Source organism: Bos mutus, chromosome 2, assembly GCF_027580195.1.
Source record: "Bos mutus isolate GX-2022 chromosome 2, NWIPB_WYAK_1.1, whole genome shotgun sequence".
In the NCBI taxonomy this organism is placed as follows: Eukaryota; Metazoa; Chordata; class Mammalia; order Artiodactyla; family Bovidae; genus Bos; species Bos mutus.
Genome location: NC_091618.1, coordinates 98169342 through 98187895, shown reverse-complemented (window position 1 = coordinate 98187895; position 18554 = coordinate 98169342). Strand labels below are relative to the sequence as shown.

General features: G+C 38.2%; 1 protein-coding gene across 14 annotated transcripts in view; it reads right to left on the bottom strand.

Annotated features, from left to right (window-relative positions):
* PKP4 (plakophilin 4) overlaps window positions 1-18554 on the bottom strand; it is a 258016-nt gene that overhangs the window by 61428 nt on the left and 178034 nt on the right. For 10 of the 14 annotated variants that reach the window (XM_070357342.1, XM_070357345.1, XM_070357348.1 and 7 more), the window contains 3 exons: window positions 3883-4014; window positions 3582-3772; window positions 348-900 (listed from right to left, as the gene is read on the bottom strand). In XM_070357342.1, the coding sequence (XP_070213443.1) occupies window positions 348-900; window positions 3582-3772; window positions 3883-4014 (876 nt within the window). Of the gene's footprint in view, window positions 1-347; window positions 901-3581; window positions 3773-3882; window positions 4015-4352; window positions 4483-18554 lie in introns of those variants that run through there. The other 4 variants (XM_070357332.1, XM_070357335.1, XM_070357347.1 and 1 more) reach the window with 3 other exon arrangements.

Here is an 18554-nt window from a genome sequence, read left to right as displayed (position 1 = left end):
CTAGCTAGTGAAAAATATTTCACTATGAAAAACCGCAACCAACAGTTTAGAATTCTAGCCAATTCTTCTAATATGCAAAAAGTACCTACCTTTTATATCCTAGTTTTCTGAGGGATGGGGGAAATGTTTTAATTGCAAAAGAGGTCTGGTGATATAAATGTATATAATTTGATGCATTAAAAAGTATAAAGCCTGAAAGAAAAGTCAGCGTGAGGTCTGCGGTACATTGTGGCACAAATTTTGAGATAAAAATATAATGTTTTTCCACATTATATGCTCTGTTTTAGCAACGGTTGCATGGAACACTTTCCCACTGGGCTTGTGTAGGGGTGTCACTTTGTACTCACCTGTCAGGCTGTCTGGCCGAGGTGGAACCATCCTCTCGTAGATTTCATACTGCTGCTGTCCGAATTGTTCCATGTCGTGAACAGTCCTTTGCAGTGAAGGTCCCAGATGCTGTGGTACGGCAGTCATCCCTGAGCGTTTGGGGGACGATGACCCCACCTGGCCTTGGGATGGGGAAGCTACTCGAGTCTGCGCATCCGTCAGCGTCAGTGGGGACCCCACTCTGGTGGTGGTTTGGTACTGAGGGGTTGGTCCGTTGGGATTGGAGGTCTGCCGGGAGGTGACCGACCCAATCCGACGTACAGCTGATGGGGAGGCGGGTCTCTGTGCAGAGTATGGAGAAGCTGCCCGCTGAGCAGGTAATGTGGTGGAGGAGTATGCACTGGGGTTCAGTGGTCGGGAGTCGGTTACAGAGGGAGAGCCAAATCCACTACCCAGAGAAGTTCTCAGTGACCCCCTTGAAGGAGACACGCCTGTGCTGATAACATAGGAAGGAGACTGTGCTCTAGATGGAACTGAACTAACTCTTCTCATGGCCCGATTGGCCACTGATGGCTGATGGAAGGGGGAGAAAAGAGAATGGTTTATCCAGGGTTGTGTATCCATGGTCATTACAGAAAAGCATGCACATAGCTAACTACAGAATGTGAACTCACTATTTATTTCAGGCATTTCCTTTCCTTTTTGAGCTACAGAGCTGAATCTTAATTTTTCCTTATTCTGTTTTTCTTGTGCTACTTTTTTTTGTTTTTGGTGATTGTTAACCTCCACCTTTCCCTTTCAGAATACTAAAACCAACCCGTAAGGAGAGATACAAAGACATTTAATATTCCTTTTACCTTTGTCTTTATTTGATGTTACCCTCTGCCCATGCACTTTTCACAACACATAGTATGATGTATCTCAAGCGTGAAGGGCCACTGGAATAGTGTACTTACTTTGTACCCTGTAAATCTAAGTTTGGCTAAGGTAACCCATTTGTGTAAAACAAAACGTTTTCAATCTGTTAAGTTAGAGCAGTATCTATACCTGTCTTTATATCTGTCTTTATGGGTTGACCCCATTTACAAAAGGAAGGTATTCTCTCAAAGTGGAATAACTGAACATTTGGATAGGGTCTGAGGTCCAAAGGTCTCCTCTGTGAGCACTGTACAAGTGCTCTAGCCAAATCTGTCTTTTCTTTTAGCTTCATTGTGGCTGCTAGTGATTTCAGCCATTTCTTTCTATCTCCTTTGATTTATAGGCTCTTGTCTTAAGCTGGTGGATTGAAAGACATATGAATAATCAGCCCTCAAATCTGCTGCAGCAGGAGGAATGCTCAAAATCTCCATTGGGTTCTGGCCAGCTGGGAAAGAAGGAACATCTCTGCCATGGCCAGTTCTATGAGTCCACAGACTCTTGCAAAATTGCATCTCAGATCTCTGTCTTCATGCAGGACGACAATAAAAAGGAACAGTGGCTGGACTGGGGTGTTGGGTTACAAGCTCAGAACTGAGCTTTCTGTATTTCCCTAGTGATGACTAGAGTTCACTCGTCATCCACCTCCTGTTACTTTTAATTGGGGCAATAAAGGAAGAAACAAGGATGACTCAAGGACTTTGTATATTCTTAGATGCTATAAGAGGAAATATGCTCTGTCTCCATGTGTCACAAGCAACTGGTTGCCTGAAACACGGGTCTGAGACCACTCAGGTGCTCAAACTCAAGAATTCTGTGAAGGCAATAGCCATGGAAAAGAGAAGGTCTGGGGAGGGAAGGGGACTGTAAATACATAATAAGGCAAGAAAGAGGTGGTTTAAAAATTAGTAGGCAGTTGGAAAATTAAAATCTGTGCTTGGGGTTTATTAATAGTACTAAAGGTAATTTTAAAAGTCCCACATATAAGTTGTTTACTATCAAAAAAGGATGACACTTGGCTCAGATGGCTTCAATCTGTGTTTCCTGAAATACATGCAAATATAAAGACCCCCTTGCAACTTCCAGGAACAAGATCAACTTACCTAAGTTTAAAAAAAAAATTAAACAAAAAGTCAACATGACCACCCTTAGGGGCAAAATAGAAAATCTTTGTAATTATTATTCAGAAGTGTGACTTTAGACCTGCCGACATAGAGATTGACCTAAACAGATGAACATTTAGTGTAAAGCTTGTCAAACCATTCCCTCAGTGCATCCTGAACAGCAGAGGAGTAAATGTATCATCTGAGGAAGGGGTGGGGTGGAGGTGGGGGTGGGGTGCTGCAGCTGGAAGCAGTTTGCTATAGGCACAAGACTGCCTGTCCTAGCTTAAAAATTCATGCTCCATATTTGTGTTTGTTTTAATACAGAAATGTTTCTTAATACCTAAAAGTTTCCCTTAAATTGTTGAGCCAAAGTCATATTGTATTTCTCCTTTGGCACTGGGAACATTGGCCTACTGCTGTGTGTACCTTCAGGGCTTCCTGTATTACATGAAGAGATTAGTGTTACACTAAGTTCTTTGATCATCGTGCCATTTTTCAGCTCCAGAGAAATCACTGGGGCACTTGGCCAGAAAGTCATCCTTACTGGTTACTGCCACTTGGGACTCCTATAACTTCTACTAATTTTGGCATATGCTGGAAGACTGAGTGAATAAAGTGGCAATGAGTGAGGAGCTAAGGAGTTTTCATAAACATATATGCATTATTATTATTAACATCAAGTAAGAAAATCATAACTTAACAGAATGGTTATCCTTCTATACACTAGCTTTCTATAGGCAGGAATATCTATATTCTAGCAAAGATACGTGTTTTCAGAGAAAAATTCCAATGATGAAGGCAAAACCTTTGGTTAGAATGGACCAGTCCCATTTTATACAAGTGTGGGAACTGTGCTCTGCCCCTCTAGGACTCTTAACAGCACATTTTAGCTCTAGTATTCTGAGGAACCCACAACTACACTAGAATATACCACCCAGTTCTCTCACACTCTCCCTGGACTACTCTCCTGATGCCAAACTTGTTGCTTTCAGAAAACTACTCTCCTGTATCTAGAATTTATCAGATTTAATTAGTAGGAACTAATACATTTTTAGTTTTCAAGTTTAAAATTTCATTAGCCTCATGGTATAAAATGATTTTGCTGTGTCATCCATTCTAGAACTTCAAAATTGTACACATTGGGTTTACTTTCAATAAAGAATATTTAAATTAATAACACATAATCAATTAGGAGGGCATTTCTTTACAAAGATCTTGATGTGTTTGGCTTACCTGAACCAGTGTTTGCCCTTCAGCTCTTGAATTCCTCACCAGGTGGTTATTAGTTGATCCTACGAATGAATGCTGTGGTCTGTTATCTGCTTTACTCAAGTTCTGGCTGTTGTGGAAACTCCCTGCTTCCTGGTATCCACTGTCGGAATAAGAATTCATTTGTGTTGAACTTCTTGAGTTACCCAAAGATCCTGCAGGAATGAAACCAGCAGGAAATGCCTTTATTTTATATTTCTGATGCTCATTTTCAAAATGGAAGCATTAAAAGTAAATCTGATACTTAAAAGATAATACAACAGACCCTCACTTTCATGGAGAGACGTCTGTTCTGGTGAGTAGAGGGTCCCTGGTTCTGGCTCTGTCCTGATGAAATAGTTGTTGGGGTGGACAGTGTCAGAAACTCTAGGTTTGTTTACACCAGTATTTGGCACATCTGTAAGAAGATAAGTTTAATCAGCTAAAATGAATGACATTATATAAAAATTTGCTAAAAAAAAAAAAGGTTCAGGTATTTGTTAGCAACGTCAGATAATCTTAATACAAGACTATCAACTCAAGACTTCATACAAGTTAATATAAGACTATTTTCACCTTAAGCCACAGTCATTTTGACTCTTTTCTATAGAAAAGTATTGCATATACTCAGTTTGTTACTATGTTTTGCTAAATTTCATGAGTATTTGTCATCCTGATTACCAGCTACAAATTAACTCACATGCTGCATTTAATTAAAATCTGAAAACTGACCTTGTTCTCCCTTGGAAAACTCACCTCCTGGGTGACTTCCTCCAAGAGGATCAACAAACTGAGTGAGAATGATGCTATTTAAACAAAAGATCTTCCATATGTCAAACTTTTGAAATGAAAACTTGCATGATGTCCACATTATTGAGCTTGGTGATGAAACTCTGGAAGCCAGGGCTAGCTTTTTATGTCAAATTTCATATGGACTAAAATAAAAAAAACTTTGCACAGTTTTCAGAACTGTCAACAATGGAAAGTTTAATTTCTTATCGATTTGCTTCTTTTATGCTTTTAGTCTTTTTCCAAATGAATACAGACAAATTTAACCTCATTACTGTTTTCTCTAGTCAAATCTCTTTTGCCTATTATCTTGTTTTATTTTCAACTATATCATTTTGCCATCTTGAACTTAAAAAACAAAACTATTTATCTTCTTCTTCTTCCCAATTCCAACTTCCTTTTTATGTTATAAATTTAGGTGGTGTAGATTAAACTGCATTTTATTCAACTCCATTCGAATATGTTCTTGTTTCTCTATTATCTTCAAAATATATTTGCCCAAATTCTGATGACAAGTCTTTCTTTCCTCAGATTTAACCCTCATGTTGCTAACAAACATTTTTTTTCAGAATGCTGCTTCACTCTCACTTTATAAATTGAATCTGTATCATATTCTGAGTATAACACACAGTCCTAAGGAGGACTGAAATTTGTCCTTGGAAGAAAAGCTTTAACAAATGTAGACAGCATATTAAAAAGCAGAGACATTACTTTGCTGACAAGGATCCACACAGTCAAAGCTATGGTTTCTCCAGTAGTCATGTATGGATGTGAGAATTAGACTATAAAGAAAGCTGAATGACGAAGAACTGATATGCTTTTGAACTGTGGTGCTGAAGGAGAGTCCTGAGAGTCTATTGGGCTACAAGGAGATCAAACCAATCCATCTTAAAGGAAATCAATCCTGAATATTCATTGGAAGGACTGATGCTAAAGCTCCAATACTCTAACCACCTGATGTGAAGGGGTGCCTCATTGGAAAAGACCCTAGTGCTGGTAAAGATTGAAGGCAGGAGGAGAAAAGGACGACAGAGGATAAGATAGTTGAATGGCATCACTCAATCAGTGGACACGAGTTTTAGCAAGCTCTGGGAGTTGGTGATGGACAAGGAAGCCTGGCGTGCTGCAGTCCATGGGGTTGCAAAGAGTTGGACACAACGAAAGTGAACTGAACTGAAGAATGTGGCTGAGAAAAGACAGTGTATGTATGTGTGTGCATGAACATGTGTTTGTGTTACTGTCTAGGGTTAAGGACCTTAGGAGAAGTTTCCTAGAGGATGTAGTATCTAAGTAGTATCCACTTACCACAGGAGGTCAGCTTGCCCTTTATTTATAGCACTTATCACCATCTCTCCCCACTAGAATAGAAGCTCACAGTGGACAGGGACTTTTGTCTGAGTTGCTTACTGTTGTACCTCAGTGCCTAGGACAGGTGCATAGCACTCAGCAGGTACTCAGTAAGTGCTTACTGAGCAAACAAATTCCCAGAAAGAATAGCGGCTTCTCTTTACTGAGTATTGATTCACACCTGGCATTGTGCTGTAACTTGTGTTCAACAAGGTTTGTCTATGTAAAGCAAGGGCTTCCCTAGTGGCTCAGATGGTAAAGAAAATCTGCCTGCAATGTGGGAGACCTGGGTTTGATTAGGGTTAGGGTTGGGAATATCCCCTAGTGAAGAGAACGGCATTCTGGCCTGGAGAATTCAGGCATTCTGGCCTGGAGAATTCCATGGACAGAGAAGCCTGGCAAGCTACAGTCCATGGGGTCACAGAGAGTCAGACATGACTGAGCACCTTTCACTCACTCCTGTAAAGCAAAGTATAACTTTTAGGTATTGCTGATCAAGCTAGTTTGAAAAGTGAAAACAGGGTTTATAGGCAAACTGGGAATCCTACATTCTAATCCTTTAACTTGATGTCAGATTCAATCCAAGGTTTTGTTTCCTAGCCCCCAGGAAGATTTGCTGACATTCTTAATAATAGGTTTTTGATGAATGTGTCTCCAAATTTATTATTTGACAGTACACTTTTAGGTAGCAGAGCTCTGTGACAGTTCTGAATTCTTAAGTTTGAAATTTCAATATAGATTTCAGATTGCATGTGGTTCCCCCAGTACATACTGAAACATGCTCTATCTCTCTATCAGGCTAATAATACTGGAGAGTTATCTGCTTCAATTTGCAAGTCTTCTGTTTTTCCACAGTTCTAAACATTCTTACACCGCAATTTGTGAAGGAGTGTTATGAGGAACAAGTAAAATACATAGTTTGCTGGGTTACCAGAGTTTTACAGGGAATAGAATGACTGAGAGAAGCTAAACAAGAGATGAACCTGAAATCAGAGAGCTATGCAGCAATCCACCTTTATTTCATCCAGGAAAGGAACACTGGAAAACCACACATGAAATGGCAACAAACTATAGATATGGAGGAATCACTGGGGTAGCTTCAAGACTTCACATACATTGGGAAATGTGCCATTTTAAAAAAGAAAAAGGTGTTTAGATATTTTCTAGCTTCGGCTTTAGTATAAGATAAAACCTGCGATACCAAAACATCAAAGTTTTTGGCTTGGAAACACTAGGTGGCATGCAGTGTCAGAATGTGAAAAAATTATCACCATGGAAACCAAAACCATTAGAGTTCTGTGTATGTCTCTCTCTTTTTAACCATTAGGGGATATTATTTAAATAAGAAAAGAGTAGGAGACACCCTAAAAATCTGTACTTCAGCAATTTGGTCTCTTTATCCTATGGAACATTTTATTGCAACCCAGGAGACAAGCAATTGTGCTTCTTTTGTAAAAGAAGATATTTAAAATAAATAATATTAGAGGGATGGAGATGGAGGAGTAGGAAGATTCTGAGCTTAGTTCCTCCTATGGATATACATATACAAAACGGCACCTACATTTAGAACAACCATGTCTGAGGATGATCTGAAGACTAGCAAAACAGATTTTTTATAACTGAGGATACAAAGAAAAGACCACACTGAGATGGGCAGGAGGGGCAGAGATGTGGTCTAGTCAGAACACAAAGCCTCAGTGCAGCCACCCACAGTGGGAGAGATAGTGCAATTGTGGAGGACCCCTGAGGAGCGAGGACCCATGTCAGGTTTCCATCCCAGGGGACCTGCACCAGGAAGATGAGCCCCCATAATGCCTGGCTTTAAAAACCAGTGAAACTTAAGTCTGGGAGAGCCAGAGAGCTGTGGGAAACCAAGAATCTGCCCATAGAGAGCTCACACACAAACTCATTTTCTCCGAGTCCCAGGGCAGAAGCAACAGCTTGAAAAACATTGAAGATATAAGAGAAGGAGACTCACCGACTAACCTGGGGACATTTGCCAGAGGGCAGGGGTCTAGTGGAACTGTCTCCGGGAATGAAAACACTGACAGATGTCATTTTTTTATTTTTCTTTGCTTCCCCTGGGTGCCCTGTTGCCAGCAGGTGTCGTTTCTGTTACTGTTTTTCTACCTAACAAACACTGTGAGCCTTGCCCAGGTGTTCCTGAGGACCAGCCCTGATCAATCCACCTGGCCCCACTGGCCCCTTTAAAGCGTTTCTCACTCTGCCCCCACAGTGGGTGACCCGAGCCAGCACCAGCACACCTCCAATGCGGCTTCCACTCCAGGGAACTAGCCCAGCATACCAGTGTGTCTGCAACGGCTCCAGCTGGGACCTACAGCCAGTTGTGGGTGGACCAGCCCCACCCACACATCAGTGTGCCTGCAGCAACTGGGGAGAAACCTCTCCGCTAGCTGAACCAAGGAGTCACCAATCTACCAGAGTGCCCATAGCAATCATGGTCCAACCACATGAAGTAAAGGCAGCCCACATAGAGGGTATTCCTGGAGATCCTGGCTCTTGTGACTAGAAGGGATTGAGCCATTGGACCTCAGAGGAGACTTTCTTTACGAGACCACTCTTTTAGGACTAGGAGAAATAGTTGATATACCTAATGCATAGTAACAAATACAAGAGAGTTAGATAAAACAAGGAGACAAAGGAATAGCTTCTAAATGAAAAAAAAAAAAAGACAAAATCTCAGAAAAAAGGTAAAACAAGATGGAGATAAACAACTTAGTAGATAAAGAGTTCCAAATAATGGTCATAAACATGCTCACCAAACTAGGATGAAGAATGGATAAATTCAGGGAAAAGTTCAAAAAAGAGAGAGAAAATATAAAAAAAGAACCATCAGAAGTGAAGAATAAAATGACTGATGTTAAAAATACACTAGAGAAAATCAGCAGATTAGAAGATGAAGAAAAACATTATCAATGATCTGGAAGATAGGATGGTGAAAATCACTCAAAAAGAGAGTAAAAAGAAAAGAAAGAATTTAAAAATGAAGAAAGTTTAAGGAACCTATGCAACAACATTAAGTATACTAACATTCACATTACACAGGAGCTGCAGAAGAAGAGAGACAGAAAAGACAAGAAAAGCCATCTGAAGAAATAATGACTGAAAGCTCCCTAACCTGCAGAAGGAAACAAACATCCAGGTGCAGGGAGCACTAAGTCCCAAATAAGATGAACACAAAGAGATCCATACTAAGACATATGATTACATGGCTAAGATAAAGAAAGAAAAACAAAAAAATCACATACAAAGGTTAATATGCCATAAGGCTATTAGCTGATTTTTCAGCAGAAAGTTCACAGGCCAGAAAGGAGTGGCATGATATAAAATACTAAAAGGAAAAACTCACAAACAAGAATATACTACCTGGCAAGATTATCATTCAGAATTGAGAGATAAAGGGTTTCCCAAATAAGCCAAAGATAAAGAACTTCATGATTACTAAACTGTTTTTTTTTAAATAATGTTGAAAGGACTTTTTTAAATTGAAAAGAAAATGCTATAACTAGAAACAAAAAAATAATGAAGGAAAAATTGCATTCGTAAAGGAAAACATATAGTAAAAGTAGTAGATCAATCAACTAAAAAGTCAGTATGAAGGTTAAAGGACAAAAGTAGTAAAATCATCTATATCTAAAATAATGAGTTAAGTAAAACACAAAATAAAAATATGACCTCAGAAACAAACTATTCAGGGAGGGGAGTAAAAAATGTAGTGCCTTTTAGAATATGCACAAACTGAAGTGACCATCAACTTGTAATAGAATGCTATATTCACAGGTTGTTGTATATGAAACTCATGGTAACCACAAACCAAAAACCCACAACACATACACAAAAAAGAAAGAAAAAGAAACATAAACATTACACTAAAGGAAGCCATCAAATCACAAGTGAGATTGAGAAGAAGGAACAGAGAACTATAAAAAACAACCAGAAAACAATGAACAATGGATATAAGTATATGCCTATCAATAATCACCCTTAATGGAAACAGACAAGAACAAAAGACACAGGGTGGCAGAATGGATGAAAAAACAAGATCCATATATATGCTGCCTATAAGAGACATGCTTCAGATCCAACGACACACAAGTGAAGGGATGAAAAAGATACTCCATGCAAACAGAAATGAAAAGGAAGCCGGGGTAGAAAAATAAACTTTAAAATACAAACTGTAACGAGAGAAAGAAGGGCATTACATAATGATAAAGGGGTCAATCCAACAAGAGGATATAACACTTGTAAACATCTGTGCACTCAACACAGGGGGACCTAATACATAAAGGGAGATATTGACAGCAATATAGTAATAAGTGACTTTAACACCACACTTACTTCAATGGACAGATGAACCAGACAGAAAATCAGTAAGGGAACATGACTTTAAATAATACATTAGATCAGACAGACCTAATAAATATATATACAGAACATTCCAGCACCCTAAAATGGCAGAGTACACATTCTTTTCTAAGGCACACAGAACATTCTCCAGGATGGATCATAGGCTGCAAAAAAAGTCTCAATAAATTTAAGAAGACCGAAATCACATCAAGCATCTTTTCTGATCACATGAAACTAGAAATCTAGCAAAAACACAAACATCTAAAGGCCAAACAACATGCAACTAAAAAACCAATGGGTCAAAGAAGAAATCAAATTAGAAATTAAAAAATACTTCTGAGACAAAACAAAGTGGAAACAAAATACTCCAAACTCTACAGGACTAGGCAAAATCCGTTCTAAGAGGGAAGTTAATAGTGATACAGGACTACCTCAGGAAATAATAACATTCTCAAATAAATAATCTAACCTTACACCTAAAGGAACTGGAAAAAGAACAAAGCCTAGAAGTCAGCAGAAGGAAGGAAATAATAAAGACTGGAGCAGAAATAAATAGTAAAAGCAATAGAAGAGATCAATGAAACTAAGACCCGGTTCTTTGAAAAGACAAACGAAATTGATAAACTTTTGGCTATACTCATCAAGAAAAACAGAGAGAGGACTCAAATAAAATTAGAAATGAAATACAAGTTACAACTGACATCATAGAAATTCAGAGGATTTTAAGAGATTACTACAAACAGTTACATGCTAACAAATCAGATAAACCGGTGGCCACAATAGCTCAGTTGGGAGAATGCTAGCCTGAAGATCTGAAGGTCCCTGGTTCAGTCCTAGTTTTTGGCAACTATTTCTGACCCTTTGGGCTTCCCTCGTGGCTCAGATGGTAGAGAGTCTGCCTGCAGTGCGGGAGACTCAGGTTTGATTCCTGGGTTGGGAAGTTCCCCTGGAGAAGGAAATGGCAACCCACTCCAGTATTCTTGCCTGGGAAATTCCATGGACAGAAGAGCCTGGCAGGTTACAGTCCATGGGGTTGCAAAGAGTCAGAGATGACTGGCAGGCTACAGTCCATAAATCAGACAAGCTAGAAGATGTGGATAAACTCCCAGAAACACTAAATCTTCCAGGACTGAATCAGGAAGAAAAAAAATATGAGCAGATTAATCACTAGTAATGAAATTAAATCAGTAATCAAAAACTCCCAACAAACAAAAACCCAGGCCCAGACTGGCTTCACAGGTGAATTCTATCAAATACTTAAAGAAAAGTTAAGACTTATTCTTCTTAAACTACTCCAAAACCTTTGTGGTTATATGGTCAACTAATTTACTACAAAGAAGCCAACATTATGCAGCAGGGGAAAGGCAGTCACTTCAATAAATGCTGTTAGAAAAACTGAACTGCTGCTGCTGCTGCTGCTGCTAAGTCGCTTCAGTCGTGTCCGACTCTGTGCAACCCCAGAGACGGCAGCCCACCAGGCTTCCCCGTTCCTGGGATTCTCCAGGCAAGAACACTGGAGTGGGTTGCCATTTCCTTCTCCAATGTACGAAAGTGAAAAGTGAAAGTGAAGTCGCTCAGTCGTGTCCGACTCTAGCGACCCCATGGACTGTAGCCCACCAGGCTCCTCCATCCATGGGATTTTCCAGGCAAAAGTACTGGAGTAGGATGCCATTGCCTTCTCCGAGAAAAACTGAACAATTACATGCAAAAGACCAAAACTGGGTCACTTTTTTTTTTTAATAGCACATACAAAAAAATAAAGTCAAAATGGATTACAGACTTAAATGTTAAGACCTGAAACCATTAAGCCCTAGAAGATGACATAGGCAGTATGCTCTTTGACAACAAACAGTCTTATTAATATTTTTTTGGATCAACCTCCCCAGGCAAAGACAAAAAAAGCAAAAGTAAATAAGACTATATCAAACTAAAAAGCTTTTATACATCAACAAAATAAAAAAGCAGCCTACTGAATGGGAAAAAATATCTCCAAGTGATATATCTGTTAGGGGGTCAATATTCAAAATATACAAAGAACTCATACAAATGGACACCAAAAATCCCCCATAGTTCAATTTAAAAATGGGCAGAGGATCTGAATAAACATTTTTATAAGGAAGACATACAGATGATCAATAGACACAAGAAAAGATGCTCAACTTCACTAATCATATGGAAATATAAATCAAAACTACAATGAGATATCATCTCATACCCTCAGAAGTTATTATCAAAAAGACAAAAATCAGGTGTTAACAATGATGTGGAAAAAAGGGAATCTTCATGTAGTGTTAGTGGGATTGTAAATTGGTACAGCCATGATGGAGGCTTCTCAAAATAGTAAAAACAGAACTACCATATGATCCAGCAATTCCACTTCTGGATATTTACCTGAAGACAGTGAAACCATTACTTTGAAAAGATACATACACTTGTATTTTCACTGCACCATTATTTATAATAGCCAAGATATACAAACAGCTTAAGTGTCCACCAGCGGATGAATTGACTAACGATGTGGTATCCCATTGTGTACTGCCCATCCATTAAAAATGCAATTTTGTCATTTGCCACAACATGGATACAGTATCATGCTAAGTGAAATAAGTTAAAGAATGACAAATACCATATGATTTTATTTATTTCTGGAATCTAAAATACAAAACAAAAATGGACTTATAGATACAGAGAAAAAACTAACTGTCAAGGGGTGAGGGCTTAGGGGGTAGTTGGCAAACTGGTGAAAGGGCTTAAGAGGTACAAACTTTCAGTTATAAAATAAATAAGTCATGAGGATGTAATGTACAACATAGAGAATATAATCAACAACATTCTGGTAACTCTACAGTGACAGACGGTTACTAGACTTAAAACTATCCCCAAGTAATATAATCATCTACCCTCTAAATGTTAGTATCTATCTTATATTTTTATTATTTATTTACTTTCAGCCATGCAGGATCTTAGTTTCCCAACCAGGGATCAAACCCATGCCCCCTGAAGTGGAAGCATGGAGTCTTAATCACTGGACTGCCAGGAAAGCCTGTTTTTTTTAAGTGAAATGCTTCAGAAAATAGAATATGGAAAAGGACACAGATGTTGTTTTTCAGTCAGTAAGTTGTGTCCAACTCTTTGCAACTCCATGGACTGCAGCGTGCCCAGGTTCCTCTGTCTCTACCGTCTCTCAGAGTTTGCTCAAATTTATGTCCATTGAGTCAGTGATGCTATCTAACCATCTCATCCTCTGCCACCCCCTTCTCCTTTTGCCTTCAATCTTTCCCAGCATCAGGGTCTTTCCTAATAAGTCAGCTCTTTGCATCAAATGGTCAAAGTACTGGAACATTAAAATATTAAATTCATATATGCCAAAAATCTAATTTGAAGACCTAAATAACTGGGTTTAGAGCACAGCGTACATACTCTGTGCTTTACATTTCAGTAAATATAATACAAAATTCTACAAAATTGGTAAAATGTTCATTTAATATGAATTGTAAAATAACCAAATTCTATACTATGAATAAGGTCTTCAATCATTTTTCTTGTGGTGTTGGAGAAGACTCTTGAGAGTCCCTTGGACTGCAAGGAGATCCAACCAGTCCATTCTGAAGATCAGCCCTGGGATTTCTTTGGAAGGAATGATGCTAAAGCTGAAACTCCAGTACTTTTGGCCACCTCATGCAAAGAGTTGACTCATTGGAAAAGACTCTGATGCTGGGAGGGATTGGGGGCAAGAGGAGAAGGGGACGACAGAGGATGAGATGGCTGGATGGCATTACTGGCTCGATGGACGTGAGTCTGAGTAAACTCCGGGAGTTGGTGATGGACAGGGAGGCCTGGCGTGCTGCGATTCATGGGGTCGCAAAGAGTCGGACACGACTGAGCGACTGAACTGAACTGAACTGATAGTAGAGTTCAATTACAATGTATATCTGTGAAGAGAAAAAGACACTGAAATCTCTTCCGAATCATTAAAAGAAAATTAAAACTGTTTTTCAAAATAGTTTTGCTATTATTTACTGCTTCTTTGAAAATTTATAATCCACCAATTACATACAGACATATAAATGTATGTACACACAGCCACTATACCTCAGGTAAACAAAAGGGTCATTTCTGAATTACTAAAACATTCCTTACTGTAGTATGGCATGTCACAATGACTAATTATGCATTATTTACACAATCTTTCAAAAGAATGTCTTTTAAAAACATCTGCTATGTGGAATGGAAGCAGATACTAGTCAAATTTATCAGAGAAACCCACAGAGACTTACATGATGGGGTTAATCATTTCATGATTAACCCTCTAAACTATAATTTAAAAGTTGGCATGTTGTGATTTAGTACAATCAGAACATGAAATTAAGACATTTTTATGAGTAAAAATGGCAAAGTATGAATGCTACTTCTTTAATCTGTGTAAATATGTGTTTACATCTGTGTAAACATGTGTTACCTTTCCTTAAAAAAAAAAATCATAAACATGTTTTCTGGGACACCAGAAATATACTTCAGGACATTTTCAAGCATAAATTAGCATCTTCCAAGAAAATGAATGTCTATAAATATAGAATTTGAAAAAGCTTCAAAGTAGAATGAAGTAATCTCCATCTGTGATTAGGAGTAGGGGATTTGTGGAAGCATGGTCCTTCTTGTCTGCTACATTTCATCTGAATGCCTGAGTATTACTCAAAAAAGGGCAATTAATTAGAAAAAGTACAAGGTTGCGGCTAAGAAAAATATATGTGTTAAGGGACAATAATGTTGTGGGCCTATTGAAAATGTTATATTATCCACCCCATTAAGCTCATAGTAAAAGATGAAATACAAAGTGGATTATTTTATCTTTTCTGTGATGTATCTCCCCGATACATATTGAATACGCATGAAAATATGCTCAGTAAAAAGTCTAAGACTTCTTTAAAGAACTTGAAATTCTGAAAATGCCTCTGCTTTGTTAATCTATGTGTCTGTTTATGTTATATGAAATGACAGAGGTCTATACTGTGTGTAAAATCACCATGGAAACAGAAACCTAGAGATCAGTAGTAAGGAGACTCAGCACGTACAACCCTGTAACTAGTCTTTCACAAACCAGCATGCTGTAACTTTATGCCACATTCTCCTTGTCCTGAGTTGCTATAGCATTTACGGGTGTGCCCTTTCATAAAAAGTAGTGTAGTGTGAGTTCTGGCAGGGCTCTTAGGATGGTAACAGCACGCAATGTTAAGGCAGATGATACTTTCTTTGTTAAGGGAACTGGGCATGTGACATTTTTTCCAACTCTGGCCTAGAAGCCAGTTAAGGCTATTACACACAGGGGCAACACTGTGAAAAATGAGCAGAGTATTTAGTCTTATGGGGACTCAACTTGCTATTTGGCATTGGGACTCTCACTTTTCATAGGATCAGAGGCTCAGGAGGGAGTCTACTTTCCAGAGAGCTGTTGCAGAAATAGTATTCCAGTGCCTTCAACAGCTAAGAAGTAAAACTCTCAGCCAAATTCTGGAAGTGCACCTGGAAAATGGTCCCTCAAAGACTTGACCTCTTCAGTAGCTTCCCTGATGTACAAGATTAATTTCTATAGAAGGAAGCCTTATTACTGGAGACAATGAGAACACTGGCAAATCCTGATTCAGACTGAATATGTAAATAGGGTGACGGAAGCATGAAGCATAAGAATGTTCTTTAATCCACATAAGACATAGATGGATATTGACTGATATTTTAAGAATATTATACATATTTGGAGTTTGTTGACAACTATAAACTATTATACACATATGATATCCTTTAAAAGTTGGGTTTTCATGGAAGTAAAAACTTAGAAGAATGAATAGAAGACCATGTTTTATGAAGCTATTTCTAGTCTGGTTCTCTTGAGTATATCTAAATTCTTGAGTCTTATGCATGCTCATACTTTCTTTTAAATATTAGTAAGACAATGGCCCTAAAGTTTTTACTCATCCAGAAAACACTGTGTTAAAAGCCTTGGAAAACAGAAACCATATTAACAAAGTACCTTCTAGTTCACTTTAAACCTTGCTCTAAACATCAACTAGTCTGCCTTAAAATCCATTGTAAAAGCTCATCTACCTGAATTCAGTCTCATAGTTTAAGCAAACTTCGTATCTGTATAGATTGGTATGAAGTACTCTGATTTCTACAATGACAAATCTGAAAAATAATTCTGCTTTGTATGTCATCAGAGAGAGCTCTTGTTCAAAAACACTTTAAAATTCCTGAATTCTGTCCAGGGATTCAAAATGATTAAAACTAATTTTTAGGAAAAAAAGAGAGGAATTTCTACAAGTAATGGAAATTAAGATGAGTGTTTATTAAGTGGTTTCAGTCTGGGTACTAATAAGAATACAGGTGTTACACCTATCATAAAAATTTATACTCTTTTATCTACAAAAGAAAAATTACAGAAACAGTAAGTTTAGAAATATAAAGATGAAAAGAAGCAGACCCCACTATGAAGTGTCCAAGTTTAACAGGTGATTGTTCATGAAAGGCCAGGGGGCTCACTTCCTAATGAGAAAAGCTGAGAAAAGAATAAGGGATTTGCTGTCATGTAAAAAGTGTGGTGGTGGTAGTTTAGTTGCTAAGTGATTGACTCTTTGCGACCCATGGACCGTGGCCCACCAGGCTCCTCTGTTCATTGGATTTTCCAGGCAAGAATACTGGAGTGTCTATCAACCTAGTGGGGTGGGATGGGGAGGGAGATGGGAGGGAGGTTCAAAAGGAAGGGGATGTATCTATACCTATGGCTGATTCATGTTGAGGTTTGACAGAAAACAGCAAAATTCTGTAAAGCAATTATCCTTAATAAAAAATAAATTAATTTAAATAAAAAACAACACTGGTAACAACCCAATTGCCCATCAACAAGAAAAGGAACAAATTAACTGTGGCATATTCATGCAATTCAATGGTGAAAATGAGTGAACTACAAGTGATCAGCATGGATAAACAACAAAAATAATCTGAGCAATAAAGGCAAGTTAAAGAAGATCATTTAAAAAAAAAAAAAAAAAGAATACTGGAATGGGTTGCCATTTCCTTCTCTAGGGGATCTTCCCCACCCAGGGATCGAACCCTGTTTGGCTGGCAGATTCTACCATTAGCCACCTGGGAAGCTGTAAAGTGAAGTCTATGGAAAATAAGTGCTCAAAAATCACTAAAATAATTTTTCAAAGACAAATTTCATTCTTTTATGGGAAGAAAGGTTATCAAATACATCAATAAAAATATTTGCTAATGGGAGATATGAGATAGACTTCTATTAAAAAACCAAAAAGAATCTTAAAAAATAATCCATATATATTCACCACCAAAAGCAATGAATGGAGTTTGTGAAACTTTTTTTTGTACTTTTCTATTGGATTATCTATTTGGACAAAGATTATCAAGATAAAGCTAAAGGCAGGCTAACTTTGGTATGAAAATGAAATGTGGAGTTATAGATGGTAGCCTTTTTAATGTTTTCCAAAGTAACAACTAAGCTTCCCCAGTGGTTCAGTGGTAAAGAATTCGCCTGCAATATAGGAGCCGCAGGAGACGTGGGCTCGATCCCTGAGTTGGGAAGACACCCTGGAGGAGGGCATGGCAACCCAATCCAGCATTCTTGCCTGGAGAATCCCATGGACAGAGGTGGTGGGTGGACTACAGTCCATGGGGTCACAATGAGTCAGACATGACTGAAGTGACTTAACATGCGCACACACACCAAAGTAACAATTGTAAACTGAGGAATTGCTGCTCAGTGTGTTGAGGAAGTGGTAATGGAAAAAGAGGAGCTTTCTGACTTGACAATTTCTATTTTATTTTAGCTACCTAATAGAATATTTCTTCACATTATCACTAAAAGCATGAGAGAATTTAAATATTTATTTGACATGTTTGAATTAAACATAAAATGTTAAAGGCTAAAACTGGATATTTGATTTTTACATGAAGTACTAACTCAAAATATTTAAGCTTCTCAGGGACATGTTCATACATCATGAATAACTGGCTCGGGAACATTCAGATATACACTGACTAAAGCAAAATGCTAATATTCTTATTTGGTGGCACAAACACCCATGCACAGAGTGACAAATGTGGAGTTCTAAGCTGATGCCCAGCATGCTAGAGGTAATTTTGCTTAATGTTAGCAAAATCTCATCTACGTGGAAACTTAAAGTACCACCCACTGCCTAAGAGCGCATGTCACTGTCTCATAGTTGGTTTTGTTTCTATTAGAAGCTGCCTTCAGAGTATGGCAACACTTGGCAGGCTTTAACATATGTCACTCTGATGTACAGTTTAAACCCCTTTGTTTACAGAATCTATATTTAATTTTTTTAGAAATAAACTTTTAAACACATATAAAAATAGAGAAAACTATAATTAATCACCTCCCAGATTTAATAATTACATTATGCCACACTTCTCATGCTCCAT